Source organism: Thamnophis sirtalis, unplaced genomic scaffold (genome assembly GCF_051295495.1).
Source record: "Thamnophis sirtalis isolate CommonGarterSnake01/CBP01778 unplaced genomic scaffold, rThaSir2_p1.2 scaffold_3, whole genome shotgun sequence".
Classification (NCBI taxonomy): domain Eukaryota; kingdom Metazoa; phylum Chordata; class Lepidosauria; order Squamata; family Natricidae; genus Thamnophis; species Thamnophis sirtalis.
The window spans coordinates 75784156-75803593 of record NW_028261383.1 but is presented as its reverse complement, the minus strand read 5'-3'; the positions used below and the strand labels follow the sequence as shown (position 1 = coordinate 75803593).

The 19438-nt window shown below is 39.1% G+C and overlaps 1 protein-coding gene across 3 annotated transcripts in view; it reads left to right on the top strand.

Annotated features, from left to right (window-relative positions):
• PARP3 (poly(ADP-ribose) polymerase family member 3) overlaps positions 1-18540 on the top strand; it is a 30959-nt gene extending 12419 nt beyond the window's left edge. For all 3 annotated transcript variants that reach the window (XM_087709215.1, XM_087709214.1, XM_087709213.1), the window contains exons 4-11: positions 3621-3812; positions 6627-6762; positions 7638-7864; positions 12095-12262; positions 12472-12558; positions 13161-13338; positions 17769-17915; positions 18012-18540. In XM_087709215.1, the coding sequence (XP_087565341.1) occupies positions 3621-3812; positions 6627-6762; positions 7638-7864; positions 12095-12262; positions 12472-12558; positions 13161-13338; positions 17769-17915; positions 18012-18181 (1305 nt within the window). In that variant the 3' untranslated portion in view covers positions 18182-18540. The remainder of the gene's footprint in view (positions 1-3620; positions 3813-6626; positions 6763-7637; positions 7865-12094; positions 12263-12471; positions 12559-13160; positions 13339-17768; positions 17916-18011) is intronic.
• The last annotated feature ends 898 nt before the right edge of the window (positions 18541-19438 follow it).

Genomic DNA, 19438 nt, shown 5'->3' with positions numbered 1-19438 from the left:
TGAGTTGAAAGTATTATGTTCTACCAATGTGTTCTGCTATGTTCTACCAACCTGTCACTTTGAATTCAGGTTTAGTTATTTTTCAGCAGATTGCTAGACATACGTCCCAAAATAGACTTGAGTGACAAGTCACTTGTGGATTAAAGGGGTTGTGAGGAGCAATGGGCTATCTTCCATTTCATCCTCCACCCCTCCACTGCACCTGTGACCTGTCACTAAAAGAGGAAAGAGACAGAACTGTTATCAATTTCACCTAGCTACTATACATCCCAAATCCACAATCTTAAGAGATTGGCAATGGGTTGCTATAGCTAGCATCATCTGAAAATAGCTTACACAGATGAAAATGCAGCTACAGTATATGAGAATTCTTTTCAGAAGAAACCACAAAAAACCTGACAGCAACATGCAGCTGTAAAATCTCTTTTTATTTTCCAATTTAAATGATTTTGCCCTAGTCTTTTTTCTAATTATCTAGTACTCTTTTCCAAAGACTCCTAACCATGTGTTTAAAAGATATGTTTTTAAATTTTGAAGGTATGAAAAATTTGTGTAAAGTTTTAAAGTATCCAGGCAGATGCGTCTGTGGAAGCTATGTGTCTGACCTCTGTGATAACCCATGCCAAAATAGCACCCAACAGATGGAAAGGGATGTACTTGCGGCAGCCTAACATGGCCCATCGCAGATGGCAGCTCTGACCATGTTATCACCAACATTGTCAATGAGGTCTCACAGGTCATTCTTATGGGCTTCTGTTGGAAGAGCAGGGACAACACTGTTGTAAAACTAGAGTAGCTAAAAAGGAATGTTGGCTGTCCACATGATGCCATGAAGCTATCTCCACCAAAACAGTTAGCTAGGCATCTTTGTGCCTCAGTTAATAGGATGTGAGGATAAATCCTAAGAGTCTTCCGGTTGGTGGAAAGGAAAACAGAGCTCTAACCAAAGGCAGCTACAGAGTCCTGACCTTAAAAGTACAATGGAATGAGAAGGCAAGGAGCAGAAAGCTTGAGAATTGATTAGTCAACAGAGAAACCCAAAAAGAGAAGGACACCAGATGTTTGAACCCAGCCCATAAAAGGGGTTTTGAATCATCTCTCATTCCAAAATACTAAATTTGGCTTTTGCCTGATTCTACTGCCTTGCCAGAATTTCCCCACATAAGTTCTTGGTAAGCCCCATGGTTTGGTTATTCGTCCTGTCTCCAACCTTCCTTTTCTGGGGAAGGTTGTTGAGAAGGTGGTGGCGCTTCAACTCCGACGGACCTTGAATGAAGCGGATTATCTAGATTTCTTTCAGTCCGGTTTCAGGCCTGGGTACAGCACAGAAACCGCTTTGGTCGCCCTGATCGATGATCTCTGGCGGGCCAGGGATAGAGGACATTCCTCTATCCTGGTGCTTCTTGACCTCTCAGCGGCCGATACCATCGACCATGGTATCCTTCTGCGACGCCTGGGGAGGGGGGAGTGAGAGGCACCGTTTTACGGTGGTTCTCCTCTTACCTCTCTGACAGGTTGCAGACGGTGTTGGTCAGGGGGCAAAGGTTGACCCCTAGGCCCCTCAAATGTGGTGTGCCACAGGGTTCGGTCTTGTCCCCTCTCCTATTTAACATCTACATGAAGCCGCTGGGTGAGATCATGCGACAGCACGGGATAAAGTACCACCAATATGCAGATGATACACAACTGTATCTGTCTGCCCCGTGCCAGCTCAGTGTAGCGGCGGACGTGATGTGCCGATGCCTGGAAGCTGTCAGGATTTGGATGGGGGTGAACAAACTTGTGCTCAATCCCGATAAGACTGAGTGGCTTTGGATGCTGCCCCCGAAGGACAGCCTAGACAGTCCATCCTTAATCCTGTGGGGTGAAAATCTACAGCCCACAGAGAGGGCCCGGAATTTGGGGGTCCTCCTGGATTCGCAGCTGATACTGGAACATCATCTGTCGGCTGTGACCAGGGGGCCCTTTGCCCCGGTTCGCCTGGTGCACCATTGCGGCCCTATTTGGATCAGGAGGCACTTCAAACGGTTACTCACGCCCTTGTCACCTCTAGGCTGGATTATTGCAACCCGCTCTACATGGCGCTACCCTTGAAAAGCATTCGGAGACTACAGCTAGTCCAGAATGCAGCCGCACGAGCAATGTTGGGTGTACCCACGTTACACCTGTCCTCCGCGAGCTGCACTGGCTACCAATTGGTCTCCGGACGCAATTCAAGGTTTTGGTTATTACCTTTAAAGCCCTACATGGCTTAGGGCCAGCGTACCTCCGAGACCGCCTACTGCCACATACCTCCCAGCGGCCAGTAAGATCCCACAGATTGGGCCTCTTCAGGTGCCGTCAGCCAGACAGTGTCGGCTGGCTGGCCCCCGGAGGAGAGTCTTCTCTGTGGCTGCTCTGAGTCTTTGGAATCAACTACCCCCAGAGATCCGGACCGTACCCACTCTCATGGCGTTCAGAAAAGCTGTTAAAACCTGGCTGTTCCGGCAGGCCTGGGGCTGTTGACCTCATTGTTGAGGTCCAGCCCCAATTAGAATAAATGCATGTGGATTTATGATTTTAAACTGTCTTTTTTGTCTTAATTTTTTTGTCTTTTTTTTTCTTCTTTTGTAAGCCGCCCGGAGTCCTTTGGGATTGGGCAGCATATAAATTTTAATAATAAATAAAATAAATAATAAATAAAATTTATTTTGGCACTGAAGGCAGAAAAATTGGTTTATGTCCCTGCATTGACTACTTATCTTTTGTATGTGTGGCATCAATTTGACTCCAGACAATTGCCTGGACAATCCCTGCATTTTTCTTAAGAAGCTTTTGGAAGTAGTTTGCCATTGCCTCCTTCCTAGGGCTGATAGAAAGTAATTGGCCCAAGGTTACCCAGAGAGATTTGTACCTAAGGCAGGACTAGAACTCACAGTGTCCTGGTTTTTAGCCTAGTACTTTAACCTCTAGATTGGCTCTCAACTGTTTATCTACTGATAGTTCTATTGAATTGGAAGCCCTTTGTATTTTAATTCACAGGAGGACCTTGTGTTCAGATTGCTAAAACATCTCTCCTCATCTCTTGGAGGAGGTCAGATTATACTCATCTAAGCCTACTGATCCAAGATCCTGATTTTTTTTTTCTAGCTCAGTCTGAGATTGCAGCTAGTGACTGGGACAGTTGCCTTCTTTACCTCCAAAGTTCATTTTATATAAGGCTTTAATTTTCCAGAATACCTTGGCAAAAATATCTCTGCTTGAAAAGAGTTGATTTCTATCACCGTTGATCATAATATGTCTTTTCTTTTTGTGTGGGGTGTGTTTGAATTTGTACATTTATTTATTTTGATATTCGGTGAAGAGGAATAGGGGATAGTGAAAATGTCAGTACTGAACTGAGAGTGAATGAATTTGAAGTGAAAGCAAGCCTTCAAACGTTGAGGCTAGAAAAATCATGTTATCAAGTAATCCTGGTTTCACTCTATAAAATTCTGATTGTGGTAAAGTTCAGGTATATTCAAAACTGGGAAATAATGTAAGACCTGGCAGAAGTTGCAATCGTAGCTTAATTTTTTTTAAAAAGATCAGCAAATGTTTCCTGATAATTTAAGGTTAACAAATGTTCTGTGACATTCCAGGGGGAAGTAGGGCAATGTAAACTCAGCAGTTGTCCAACCTTAGAAGCTGCCATAAATGCTTTTGAGAAGAAATTTCAAGAGAAGACAAAGAATAAATGGGCTAATCGAGAGAATTTTATTGCTCATAATGGCAAGTATACTCTCATTGAAGTACAACATGAAGATAAAGAGGAACAAGAGGTAACAGTAAAGGTGAGTGTTCAAAGAATATACTTTAAGTAGTATACATTGGGAAGTAAATGGATCTGGAAGTATAGATATACTGTATTTCTGGATGATTTTCTGTAAAAATAAATTGAGATCAGAACCTTTGCTTAATGATAGATATTTTCTCAGAACATCTGCAGGTTTCAAACAAATGTGTGTAAGTGCTATTGCAAAACGATCTCTGGTTTTTTTTTCCTGACAAAGTACACAAGTACATCCCTTGGAACATTTCTTAATTTTGCAAAATGTGTATTAATCCGATAAACTTGATCAATCTCTGCTCAGTGTTAGCTCCCAGTTAAAAAAATTAGACAGAAACGTAACTCTCTTTTGTCTAATATCTTCTCTATGTTCTTCTGGAATTGCTAAAAATCTTAAACAAATTCTTTTCCTCTCAGTTCCAGTAATGTGAAGTTATCCAACTCTTTCTTCATTTTTCTATTAATACGTTCTATCTTACTTTCCCAAACTTCCACTTTGTTGGTAATACTAGATTGAGGGTTATATAAAGCCGAATACCACTCACTTATCACGAAATCTCCAGAACTGTAAAGCCTACAGACTTGAAATTTGGCACATATAACTATTTTTCAAAATGACCATCAGATCATCAGTATTTCTTATACAGTATTATATTAACACGCGTCGATGCTAAGGAGTTAGCAGTTATAGCAGTTAGACTTATATACCGCTTCATAGGGCTTTCAGCCCTCTCTAAGCGGTTTACAGAGTCAGCATATCGCCCCCAACAACAATCCAGGTCCTCATTTTACCCACCTCGGAAGGATGGAAGGCTGAGTCAACCTTGAGCCGGTGAGATTTGAACAGCCGAACTGCAGTCAGCTGAAATAGCCTGCAGTGCTGCATTTAACCACTGCGCCACCTCGGCTCTCTTAGACGTTAGACGTTCTTCTCCCCCTCCCCACCTAAAAGGAACTCTGTTCTAACTGCCAGTTGCCCTATATGGGCGTGGCCAGCACGTGACTCGTCTGGCCTGCAGGTTGACCCAATCACATGGTTTCGTATGGTTTCGTAGCAAAGCAAAAGTATACAGCTAGTACTACTGTGTACTACTACAAGCTCTTATTTTCTTTTTGCCCCCGAAATAAGCGCTTGGCCTTATTTTCTGGGAGGTCTTATTGTTTTTGAGGTGTAGGAGGCGGTGAGCATGGCCACCTCATGGCTGCTGTTGTGGTGCAATATTTTTAGGAAGGGCTTATTTTGGGGGAGGGCTTATTTTAGCGCATGCACTCAAAAGCCCAACTGGGCTTATTATCCGGGGAGGTGTTATTTTCAGGGAAACGGGTACGTAAGAGAAAAGAGTATTTTTTTCCTCACAAATCTAAACAGAAGACAATTTGTTTGAGATAGGATAAGTTGGAAGAGATGATTTCTACTTTTAAACAGGAGATTCAGACTAAACTCTGTGCAGAAACCATGTTTTGATATTAGGAGAAATATATCAAATATTTGAGTTGCAAAAATTTGAGAGAAGAATTTATTTCAGCAGGATATAAAAATGAGTCACTTTGTATATCAGTTAAAGTTAAAATATAAAATTAAACATAAGGTGTTAACAAGATGCAAAGTGCAGAGGAGGATTGGGTTTATTAAATTTTGAAATTGCATTTCACTGCTTATTATTTGGATGAAAAAATGGATGTTTCTGAAAAGCAAGACACTTTTAGAGTTAGAAACTAGGAAATCTAGTACCTAGAAGATTTAGAACTAGAAGATCACAAACTATGATTGGATTTCATGGCTATTTATGGTATGATAAAATTAAAATGAATGTGGATATCAAAAACAGTTTTATTGAATTTGTCATATTGGGAGCCTGGAGTTGATAAGCCCAAAGCACCTTTATAGATCTCAGCTCAAGAAACATATTATAAAAGAAAAGCAGCAGACAAAGGCAAGTGATTGACATAGTAGGAACTGTTGGAAAACCATCAAGGGTAATTCAAACAACCATTTTACTCGCTTAAGAAATGTAATGATTTACTTAACAACCGGGGGCATGAAAAGTCATAGAATGGGGCAAACTCATTTAACAAAGGTTTCATTTAACAACATAAATATTGGGCCCAATTCTGGTCATAACTCAAGGACTGTGCGTAGTTTTCCCATTTACAATTATCAGAAAGATTTAAAATAGACAAAAAGACTTATGACATGTAGCAAACTAAGACAGAATTTGAAGTACAAATTGTGCATTGATAACATGTAATTGATAAAGTACATAAATGCTGGTTAGAATTTGAAACAGGAAGGTTTAAGAATATATGATGAAGTTGGCTAAGACCTTGGTTATAATATAGAGATGGGTCAATGGGAAAATATGTGGTTAAAAGTATCCTGTTATCATTTTAAAGATAATTTTTATAAAATGATGTATTGTTGGTTTATGACACCAGAGACATTATGTAGAATGTATAAAGCCACTTCAAATACTTTTTTCTTCTTTAATTTTTATTACATTTGTATTTTGTATATTTGTATTTTCTTTTTTAAAGTTTTAATAAAAATGATAAATATATAACAATAAAGTATGTGTAAGGCAGAGTACCTGTTGGCAAAATGAAGGAAAAATACAATCATTTGATAACTTGAGGCATGGTTGAAAGAGAAACAATATGAGTTTCACCAATGCACTTTTATGCATATTTACTCAGAAAAAAATATTGTCTTATTATTCTGATGAAAGCATGTATTGTAGCGTGCATGTAAGATTAATGATGTCCATTAGAGGAACTGAATTGTGTGAATTCAGATCCAACTATTCTTCTTGTCTTCAAGGTGGACGATGTGGATGGAATGAAGCCATTTAAACAAAAGATACTGCCTTGCACTTTGGACAAGCACACCCAGAATCTTATGAGACTCATATTCAGCAATGACATGTTTAAAGAAGCCATGCAGACCATGAATATAGGTAAATGGTGGAAGGGCCAATTCTCTCCCACATGAAAGAAAACCATCACTTTCTTTTATCTTGTTTCCTCTAGATGTCATATATAATCCAATTGTAAAATTAACAGAGATTTTTTTTCAGAATGTTTTTAACTTTGATTGGTCTAGTATCTAAGTCAAATCAATTAAAGTTAGGAAGCCTGGGGATTAAATTGTTTAGCGATAGCAATAGCACTTAGATTTATATACTGCTTTAAGCCCTCTCTAAGCAGTTTACACAAAGTCAGCACATTGCCCCCAACAATCTGGGTCCTCATAGCAATAGCAATAGTAGTTAGACTTATATACCGCTTCATAGGGCTTTCAGCCCTCTCTAAGCGGTTTACAGAGTCAGCATATTGCCCCCACAGTCTGGGTCCTCATTTTACCTACCTCGGAAGGATGGAAGGCTGAGTCAACCTTGAGCCGGTGAGATTTGAACGGCCGAACTGCAGCTAGCAGTCAGCTGAAGTGGCCTGCAGTACTGCACTCTAACCATTGCGCCACCTCGGCTCTATGCATTTTACCCACCTCAGAAAGATGGAAGACTGAGTCAACCTTGAGCCTGGTGAGATTCGATCTGCCAAATTGCAGGTAGCTGGCAGGCAGCAGAAGTAGCCTGCAGTACTGCACTCTAACCACTGCGCCATGGTGGTGCAGATTCTTCTCTTGGCTTTCTTCACAAATGATGTCCACATTGGATATCACTGTTAATGCTCAGTGTGAAGACCATAAAGGACACATATTTAAATTGCCAATAGTATTTCAATCCTGGTGGCTTTAGTCACTGACTTGTAATATCCTGGAAGTATTAGATTGATTCAGTATGGAAATTTCTTATGTCCGTTTCCCTGCCAGATGTCAAGAAGATGCCACTGGGAAAGCTGAGCAAACAGCAGATTGCCAAAGGCTTTGAAGCTTTGGAAGCTCTTGAAGAAGCTCTAAAGAAGCAAATCCCTTCCCAGAAGCAGCTGGAGGAACTTTCGTCTCGCTTTTATACCATTATTCCCCACAACTTTGGTCGTAATCGGCCTCCATCCATTAACACACAAGAAGTTGTTCAAACGAAGAAGGATATGCTTCTGGTAAGGAATTCCCGGAAAGGGACCCACTTTCACATTTTGTCATGTTTTAAATCGTCATTAGGGAAGATTTCTATCCAAATTTTATGTGGCTTAGCTGTGATACTAAATACATAGATGACATGTCTTCAGTTTTGACGTATCTTTATTAACCTCTCCTGGCAGTCATTGGTTGGCTTGGGATGCCTAAGCTAGCTGACAAAATAAGAGAATTGAAGTGAGTAACAAATGTGCTTCTTTGTGGCTGTAAACATTATACTCTGGAATTACTGTTTTTTTCAGAGTATAAGACGCACCAAGATTTTGAAGAGGCAAATTTTTTTAAAAAGTTTTTGTACTCTGTAGAAAACATAGCCCCTTTTAAGAGGCTTGTAGAATGCTTCTTGGGGGTGCCCCCCCCCCAAATAGCAACAAACAGCCCTTTATTCACTCATTTCTGCCCTCCCCAGCCCCTAGGATCACTCTGGAAGCCTCCTAAAAGCTATGCATGGCCATTTTGGTGAAGGGGAGGGGTTTCAGGAGGCAAACAATGCTGTATTCAGTGTATAAGATGCACCCAGATTTTCAGCCTCTTTTTTGAGGGGGAAAGGGTGCGTCTTATACTCTGAAAAATACAGCATACCTTAAAGAAGAGGTGGGCAATCCTTCATTTTACACACACACACACACACACACACACACCAAACATATATATACACACTCACACACACATATATAAGATTTTTTTATTTTTGAATAAACAGAGACAAACAAAAGACAAAAAAACACCACAAAACCATCTTCCATTACAAATTGTAGAAAGTGTGTCAATTGGTTACAAAATCTTTCGTGCATCCCTTCCACAGTCATCACCTACAATTCATATCAAATATATTTTAAATCAAATACATTTATATATATTACTATCATCATACCTCAATCTTCATTTGATTGTAATTGTTTTTACATCCTTTTATATAAAATATTCCAAAATTTAAAGAAAAACCACATAAATGGCATTCCGTTAACTGCTTCCATTATCATCCGATAACATTACATCTTCATGACATGTTCTAAATAAAAAATTGATTATCTTTAATAACAAAGTTTCTAGACCTCCATTCTTAATCACTGTTTACAATTTATATCCAATTTCCTTTTATCAAACCAGTACATATATATATACACATTGTTTTAAACTAAATTTGACATAATTTTTTATTATAAGCTTTCATACATAACAGAATTTCTAAACTTCCTTTCGTAATCACCATTTGCAATTTATATCAAATTTCCTCATCAAACCAATACATATGTGTACATTGTTATCATTATCAGTTATTTATCTAACTATATCCATTCTCACTTCACTTTTTACATAATGCTCCAAATTTAACTAAATTTGACTAATTTTTATTATAAGCTTTCATATATCAACCAGTGTCTTTCCAGTAATAGTGCAGTCTTATGTGTTTTGCCATTTGTGGGATTAGTCTTCTGGTTGTTTCCTTAATAAGATCTTTATGGACTTCTCTTCGCAACTTGTTGCTTGTTGCATATCTTATATAATCTCGAAACCCTCCATCTGCTTCTTTAATCAGCTTATCTTTGGTTATCAATAGTACTTCTGACAAAATTTCTCTCCTTAGATCCATCAATTCTTCTCTTTTTTCTTCTTTTATACCTTGAAATCTGGGGTAGAGCTCCTGTATATCTATCTCCCCTTTACATATTCCACTCTTTCCATTTCCAACCACACTCAGTTCACTGTTGGTATCAACAATTATCTTGTCTCTTTGTTCATTTTTCCCTTCAATTTTTAGGATTCTAACCTCCACTTTTTCCATTTGATGAACATCTTCAATTTTTTCCATCAAATTTTACTGTTTTACAATCTATGTTTTCCAATCTCTTCTCAATTTTCTCTGTTACGTCTAATAATTTTTGAATTTCAAACATAATCTTTTGCAATGTTAATTTGTGCCATTCTTCCAACTGGTAAACACTGCCACTCTAGCATTCAAAACTTTTTATTAGATTTGACGAAAGTTCATTTATAATCTTTCAAAACAATGCTTTGTTTTCACATCTCTCCAAATGCCAATGAAGCTCCCAAACAGCACCTGTATCAACAACTCATGCTCTTCTCCTTATCACTCTCTATAAACAAGCTGATATTATATTCCAGGCTTAAAAGAAACAAAATTCTTAAGTGAAGCAAAGTAGAAAAAAAAACCATCCAAACCAGTATTATGAAAAAAAAAAAAGATTTTAATCCATAGGTAAAAAAAGTAGAAGAAAAACTAATCTGTTCACTTTAAAAAATAGGAAATATTTGCAAAAATTCCATCCATAAAAGCAAATTTTAAAAAAAGATAACACACTGTCCAATGTAGCTTAATTTCACCGCTAATTTTCTTCTGTTTTCAAATTTAATGTAGCTTTAATTTTTTGGGGGGCAGTGTTGGACACATTTTCTCTTTCTGCTTTCCTCCCGTTGCGGAGCTGTCCCAACTTCAGCAGCTTTTGGCTGCGCTTCTGTTGCCGGCAAGAAGAGATTCTCTTGGATCAATCAGGGATTTTACAGTATCCCTGAGATCAGCAAGATGTACTCTTCCCTGTCACCATCCCTTCGGGACGGGTTAGGTCCAAAAGGACCGTCCAGTGGCAAAAGTATCGATGTGATCTCGAAGCTCCGAGATCGCATGTCGTGTCATCAGGTCCTGTCTCCGCTCCCTCCGTTCAATCTTTGAACTCCTTTGTGATTGCCCTCACGTTCCTCTAAAATCGCACAGCTGAAATTCAGTATAACACTTCAGATAAGGATGGTATGATTTTCTGCCAATTTCTGATAATTTTCTAAAATGTATACTACAGGTAGTCCTCAACTTACAACAGTTTGTTTAGTGACCATTCGAAGTTACAATGGCACTGAAAGAGTGACTTACGGCCATTTTTCACACTTATGACTGTTGCAGCATCCCCATTGTCACGTGATTTACATTCAGATGCTTGACAACAGGTTCATATTTATGATGGTTGTAATTTTCTGACCATCTTTTGCAGCCTTCTGACAAGCAAGGTCAATGGGGAAGAGTCAATTCACTTAACAAACATGTTACTAATTTAACAACTGCAGGGATTCACTTAACAAATGTGGCAAGAAAAGTCGTAAAATGGGACAAAACTCACTTAACAAATTTCTCACTTAGCAACATAAATTTTGGGCTCAATTGTTGTCAAAAGTCAAGAACTACCTGTATTTTACTATAATTGAAGCATAAATAACACCCTAATAAGTCACCTAACACCAACTAAAGCACTCCCAAATTGAGAAAAGGTGATGATTCTTGCCCTGTCTTCTCCGAGGGCAACATCTCATCACCACCATGCTTCTGTAGTTCTTGATTGTGAAACAAAAATCACATTTTTCAAAGTGGTAGCTCCTAACTACAGAAGACCTGTGCATTTTTTTCTTTAAAGGATAAGAATTCAGTCATCCTGGTGAAATACAGCTCTAGTATTTCACACCCTTCCATCTCATGCATTATAGCCTCTTTGTGTTCATATTAGCCCTAAATTTTAAAAGGGAAATATAATAAGTTGGATAAGATGAGCACTTCCTAATAATTGCCCTTGGACATCTAGGTTAGTGGTAATAACATAGTCTGACATGCTTTATAGTGGAAGAGAAAGCTACTGGAATCACTTATGTATCACATAGAACAAAACAGCCTGAACAAAACACACTTCTCAAATGATGCTTAATTAATAAACGTTTTGCCATGGAGGTATAGATTATCTATCTATACTTCTATAGTATAAAATCAAGATAACGGTTAAGGAATTGGACTAGGACAAAGAAATCCAAGTGGAAGTCCACTCTTGGGCATAAAAGCTCACTAGCTCTTAGTCCAACTTACCTGACAGAGAGATCATGCTGAGGAAAATTTGGAGCGCTGTGCACTTCAGGAAACATGGGATGTAAATCCAATAACTAAAACATTTTTTTTTAAAAGAAGTTTGCTATTCTTCTTTTCAAGCCAGCATATCCATGCATTCAACTAGTTCAGTTCATTGCTAGTAGAATGTTCCTAAATGTGTTTATTCCAAATAATTGCCCTCTTAGTTTCAGTGGGGCTGGCTCTTCAGGAAATGGATACAGGATAATAGCCCACATGTGAGATTTCTGCTTCCATGTGCATCTCATCTGCATCCTAGTGTTGGTGATGACTGGGCTTACTTTATTGGTAGGTCCTGGCAGATATTGAAGTGGCCCAGAGTCTACAAGCCCAGAAGAAGGAGGAGGAGGAAGAGGAAGAGAAGGAAATGGTAAAAGAAGTTCTGCATCCGCTGGACAAGGACTACGGGCTTTTGAAATGTGAGCTCACCTTAGTGGATCCATCATCTGAGGACTATAAGGTAAGATGGCCCTACAACCTGCTTCTTATTTGCTTTAAATATTGAGGTGGTATTCAAACAGCTGTGACTGGGCAATATAGGAACAGGTGAATAAAGGATTAAGGACAACAGGTGGGATAGCCTCTTCCACAGCTAGCAACTAACTCTCCTATTTATCTCAGTTCTTTGATGTTCACTTTCTTTCTTTCTCTTCCTCTCTACCCTACTAGCTGATTGAAACCTACGTGAAGAACACGGGTAGCACTTACCGAAAGCTTCGTATCATGAATATTTGGAAGGTGAACAGAGAGGGTGAGGTAAGATCAAAGAGGCATATCTCCTTCCCTGGTCTGTTCTAGGGCTGAGATTTGTTTCTTTCTACCTTAATATCATGTTGTTTGAAGGAAGCAGGGTTAATCCAGCACATATAAAGGGTGCCAGGTTGGGGAAAATTGTGAATAGGAACATATAATCAGAACTGGTACCAAAAATATTAAGGCCATATTTCTTTAGTCCTTGGCATGTGCCAATTGAGGAACAAATATTTTTGATTTACCAAAAGATTGATTGAGATCAAAAGCCCTGCAGTCCATCTGACCTCCTGAGACATTGGGGGAGGAGGGGCAGACAGATGATAAGACCATTTTTGATTGTGAGACATCAAGACTTTAAAGGACTATATGTATCCATTGGCAGAAAACAAGGAAATTTACTAATTAGGAGTATCATTCTTTTCTGCAATAGCAAATGTATCTATATACCTTGGTGTGACCAATCAGGTATGCAGATGAGTCTGCAGTTCAACTGCGTGACATGGGAAACCCATGTTTGGCTTTCTACCTTTCCTTTATTCAAATATGACTTGAAGAGGAGCAAAGATGTTACTTGCTCAGTTCTCTTGTTTCATTTCCTAAAACAGAGCCAACGTTTTAAGACTCATGACCACTTGGGAAATCGGCGTCTACTCTGGCACGGGACCAACATAGCTGTCGTTGCTGCCATCCTGAAAAGTGGCTTGCGCATCATGCCCCATTCTGGTGGTCGTGTTGGCAAGGGAATTTACTTTGCTTCTGAGAATAGTAAATCAGCAGGCTACGGTGAGGCCACATTCATTATTATTCTATCATTTGCTGCTCTCCCATTGTCTCCTCGCTACTGCTTCCTGCATCCTAAGACACAAGGGAAGGAGAAGGGAAGAAGAGACAAGAGTGCCAATTTGGTGTAGTAGCTAAACCACACACATAAACAAGTCTTTCTGTTTCTGTATATGTGTATGTGTATAGATGTACGCATGTATATACTATATACATACTTGTACATAAGCATGCATACATGGGGACTATATATATGAGAGCCAGCTTGCTTTAATGGTTAGAGCATCATACAATAAATCAGGGGATTGTGAGTTCTAGTTTCACCTTATACACAACCCAGCTGAGTGCCCTTGGGCTAGTCACTTTCTCCCATGTGGAATAATAATTTATCTCCCAATATCACATTCATGTTAAAATACCTGAAAAAGTATTGTTTTGATACTTGCTTTATCATTTTTTTGCACATGTGCGTACCTTTGAGTCAGTGTTGACTCTGAACAACTCACTGGACAAATCCCTGCAGTTTTCCTGGCAAGATTTCAGAAGTGGTTTGCCATTATCTCCTTGTTAGAGCTGAGAGAGAGTGACTGGCCCAAAGTCATCCAACTGGTTTCATGCCTAATTTTTTTTTAAAATAATAATACCATGATGACAGAACAATGAAAAAGACTGTAATACAAATTAGAAAATAAAACAGTAAAATGAAAAATAGAAAGTGCAGTAAAGAAAAAAATAAGAATGCAATAAAGAAAAAAATGACTTCTTCACAAAGTATAAACATATTGTTTTAAAATACACCAAATGAACTTTTCTTCCCATATCCCATCTTTTACCTATAAACAAATCCTTAAAAGCTCATCATTTTAGTTCTGATCAGCAAAAGTCCGTAAAGAGTTACCAGAGATAGAAACATATCTATTTAAACTTGATCAAATAAAGCAACTTTATATTCCCTCCTTTTATTTTTAACAATCTTGATCTTTAATTCCTTCAAATAATGTTCTAGAACTTGATTCATTTTAATTTTTTCTTTTCTTTATCCCTTCTCACAAATTCTTCAAAACTTTAACAAGCCTCTTTTGTAAATTATCCAGGTCACTCTCAGTTTCTAATTTGTATATTCCTTTTAATTATTGATAAGTCAGTTTATTTCATATGTCCAGTTTAGCATGTTTCTGCATGTCTTCCTTGTAGCCTGTCATTTTTAAATCCACTTTCAGATCAGCCTCAGGCTTCTCCAGTAAAACTTGTTCTTCTTACTTAACATCTTTTAAACAGTCGTTCTAAAGAGGCAGACAATCTTAAAATTAACTTTTGAGTTCATTGTTAAAAAATATCCCTCAAAATATAGAATGTTAAAATATTTCTGCATTAATTTCTGTGGAATTAATTAAATTAATTAAAATCTTTAGTTCCTTCAAGTCCCTTTAGTATCCAAACTTCAGAGTTCCCTCCTATATTTTTTAAAGAAAGAATTCAAAACAAAAGCATTTTCCCATGGAAAGATTCTTATAATTCAAAAATAATATTTCGAATCCATTTCCAAAATCAAAATTCTAATCACCCTTTTGCTATTTTATTTCAATAAAAATATTTTTGTTAAGTTCTTAAACTTGTATTTAAATTTTGTTTCACTAAGGATTAAAGGAAACTCACCCAATGCTATAAAACCTATTAATCCAAAAGTTTCCGGCATTTAGTTAGCAAACCATTTCCAAAAGTCATTAGAAAAGGAAATACATGAACCCAGGGTCATTTCAAAGGCCCAGCTGTGATTTGAGCAAGATGGCTTTCCTTCATCTCCCAGAGCTCTAAACCCACCAAGACCACTGTCTCTGCGAATAACAACTGTCTGGAGAAGGGGTCTCCAACCTTGGCAACTTTCAGACCTGTGAACTTCCAACTCCCAGAATTCCTCAGCCAGCTTTGCTGGAAATAGAAGTCTATAAGTCTCAGAGTTGCCAAGATTGGAGACTCTTGGTCTGGAGCACTTGAGGGTGATTTCAAGTCCTCTCCTTGTCTGGAAAGGAATCACTAAGAGTTGGTCTACTCACTGGCCCTTAATTCTGCTGCATTTGTCAGCTCTGTTTTTAGCAGATCTGTCTTCAGTTTGCTATTTCTTCCTCAGAAATCCCATCTGGGTTCATATCTGGGGTGGGATTAGAATTTATGATCTCCCATTTTTGGCCTGGTGCTTTAATGCTGCAGGCCAAAATTCAGGAGCAAAATGGCTCACTGTTGTGATTTCACTTGCTTTAAGGAAGAAATCGGGGTGAGTTCCTGCTGCCATTACTACCGGTTTGGCACCTGAAAAAATGTGCTCCGCGCGTGTGCGCATTTGCACTTAAAACAGTCTGTGCATGTGCACAACATTAAAAAAGGGAAAAAATAACATTTTTCAATGAAGCTAGTTCTGCACATGTGCAGAACAGAAAATCAAGATGGTGCCGTAGAGCAGTGTTTTTCAACCTTTTTTGTGCAAAGGCACACTTTTTTCATGAAAAACATCACGAGGCACACCACCATTAGAAAATGTTAAAAATTTTTAACTCTGGGCCTATATTGACTATATATAAAGTAATTTTCCCACGGCACACCTTACACTATGTCACGGCACACTAGTGTGCCATGGCACAGTGGTTGAAAAACACTGCCGTAGAGGATAGAACCTGTACGGTCACATGTCCGCCAGAGTTACTACCTATTCAGCCAAATCGTACATACCAGCAGGAACCCATCTCTGGGAGGAATATATAAGTTTTAAGAAGGAAAAGTAGACCTCTGGTTACTAGGGAACTTGGGAAGAGAGGGACTCATTCTACTTAACAACTGGGTCTTTTCTCAAAAAGGTGTTTTTTTTTCTTCCAAAAGCAACTGGATTATTTTTTATTGAGGAAGAAGAAGTAAATGTTCCGCTTCTCCTCTAAGAGGTTCCATCAGTTCTGATGGAAGGATAGAAAGGGACAGTTGAGATTGGACAGTGGGAAGATGGAAGGATGGGTTCTGATTGGATGGGGGGGAATGGATGGATTGTATTGCTTTTCAATCATATGGTTGTTACCAGTCTCTGAGGCCTCAGTGGTCTAATGACCAGATGATTGCAAAGCAATGCAATCCTTTCATCCCCTCCCCAGTATCCTATCAGAACCTATTCTTCCATCTGCCTGCTATCCAATCTCAATGGTCACTATCTATCCTTCCATCCCCCTGCCATCAGAACTGACGAATCTTCTGGGATAACAAGCCAAACATTTTCTCCTTCATCCTCAAGAAAAAAACAATCCAGTTGCCTTTTGAACAAAAAGAAAATACCTTTGGAACAACTAGGATCTGGATGACTGAAAATCTCCATAGACAACAGGCTGCTTTGTTGTCAGGTTTTGATGGCACCAGGGTCAGGATTTCAAATAGCATCCAAAAGTAAATCAGAGTCCGAGGCAAAGTATTGCTCAAAGTTCCAATTTATTAAGAGAGCCATGCTGGCACATCTGGGAAAACTTGAATCTGAAAGCTTCCCGTTTTTTCCCATCCAGTTGAAAATCCAAGATCTTGCCCCCACACTCACAAGTCCATCACATGGTCCAATCTTCCACTGCCTTGCTGGCAGTTCCACCCATCCAGTTCCAGTCAGGTGGAGAGTGCAAAGACAAAGAATGACCTTGGCTTTCTAGAAAGAATGTTATTATGGCTACATAGCATCTGACAATTCCCCCTCTCCCATTTTCCCACAATAGAAAATGCATAGTAGAATAATAGAAAGTGTGGCAAGCCAAAGATCCAAAAGAAAAGATGGCTGTAGACCTGACAGGATGGTCAGGCTGGGCCATAGATTGCCTAATTCCGACCATGAGGTTAACATAGCTTAATAAATCATGTCTCCGCCTCATGGGCCAACAGTTGAGAACCTCAAAATGGCATTTTCTCAAAGCAAGTAAAGCTGGATTCTAAGAAACCAGCACTTAAAAGTATATCCTTCTAGGGCCACCTTTATGCGCTAATTGGGAAAACTGCCGCATTTAGTAAACAGGAAGCATGCAGGACATGCAAGCCAGATATCCAAGAACCATCATTTCAAACTCTTACTATCTATACTACATCCACTCCCCTCTTTCTCAAGTGGGAAAAGGTCAAGGTGGATAAGATGTCCTCCTTATTTATGCATTTGGGAGGTCAAGGGATATGTGAAATGTCTCCATTTAGAGCCAAGAAGTAGACTGTGAAAGTAAAAACCCTTAAACATTTCTCTAACACGAATGAATGCACTGTTTTTGGAGGAAATGCACTGTCTTTGGCTGCAGGAAAATCTGGTCATGGTCCCAAAATGAAATGGAAACCTGCATTTCAGTAGTGTATGAGACTCAAACCCTGGTGGCAGGAAGCTCCCTTTCCGTATCTAATCAGATGAACATCTGTCTTCCTTTCTCTCTTTGCAGTGGGCACCACCTCCAACCAGGAGGGAATCATGTTCCTGAATGAAGTGGCCCTGGGCAAGGTACATTACATCACTCAAGATGACTGTTCATTGTGCAAGCCCCCGGTGGGTTACGATAGTGTCCAGGCTTGTGGCACTACCGAACCTGGTAAGTTTAAAGACTTGCAGTTTAATAACTGGTAGCCTGATTAGTTCTTGCTAATCCTCTCAATTTCTTAATTTGCATTTGCTTTCATGTCCTCAGACCCTGCATACGATAAAGAGCTTATCCTGGATGGGAAAAAAGTGCTGATACCACAAGGAAATCCCATTGTTATGACTAAGTACCAAAACAGCCACTTCAGTCAGAGTGAGTACTTGATCTATCAGGAGAATCAATGTCGCATCCGCTACCTGATCCAGCTCCATTTTTGAGGCTTTTCTTGGGCTGCTTTTTCTGCTGGACTCCACCCATTTGCTGGCTCTCATCTTTCCAGTGCTACTATCTTACGAACCTACCTTGAGTTGGCCAGTTATATTGCCCCGTTCTCCATCCAGAGTTCATTCAGCAATCATGGCTCCTAGTTCTGTAGAGAAGAATGTGATGTGACTACCTTATTTTGAATAATATGGTGACTTCCATAAGGCAGATTAGGACTTTGTTGCTGTCCACGAAAACAGATGAAATCATTGCCGGATTGCTGCTATAAAAGGTATCACGACAAGGGCTAATGACTTTTGGAAATCTCTTGGATCTGAATAGTCTGAAAATAAAAGAAACACTATTAAATCGAGTCAGTGTCATCCTTCTGTATTTTCTTCTATAGGATCATGTTTAAGTACTCTTGCTAAATTTCATTTGTTAAGAGGATGCTTTAGGAATTAAGAGCCAGGATGATGAAGCAAGGTGTTTGTGAAGAACAAGGTTGGGTTAAATCTCCACTTCTCCCAACATTATGCTACTAGACATATGCATTCTCCTGAGCCATTTTTTTCCTTTTTTGTCTTAGATAGTCCAAAAGATTTAGCTTGATGATGTTGAGCCTACAATGTAGATGCTCTTGAAAAAAATGGCTTTACACATTATTAAAAGTTCCATTCACTATTTTCCCTTCATATGCGAGTTCAGAAATTGCTGCTACAGATAACTTAACAGCAGACATGAGAATTATTGCTAGAGTAGTCAAGAAGAGAGAGAGAGAAAAAGACCCACTGAAATTAAAAGTAAGCAGAAAAGGGGCAGGCTTTGGCACACTCCTGCATATTGTATTCTCTCTGCAATCCATGAATAAAGACATCACTGTTCTTACCAATGTGTGAATGGAATGGAGGAGGATCATCTTGACTATTTCTGTTTGGAGAAATCACATGGAGTTTTATTTTATTTTATTTTTAACCATGCATTTATGGGGTTCCACCACAAAACCGCGCCCGACTAAACCGCGCCCGACTAAACCGCGTCGCTGACGTCATCAACAGGGCGACAACAGCGCGGAGACAGAAGCACGCTGTAAACCCTAAACCTAAAATTAACCCCTAAACCTAAACCTAACCCCCCTAAACCTAATCTTAAACCTAACCCTAAACCTAACCCTAAACCTAATCCTAACCCTTAACCTAACCCTAAACCTAAACCTAACCTTAACCCTTAACCTAACCCTAAACCTAACCCTTACCTTAAGTTGAATCGGC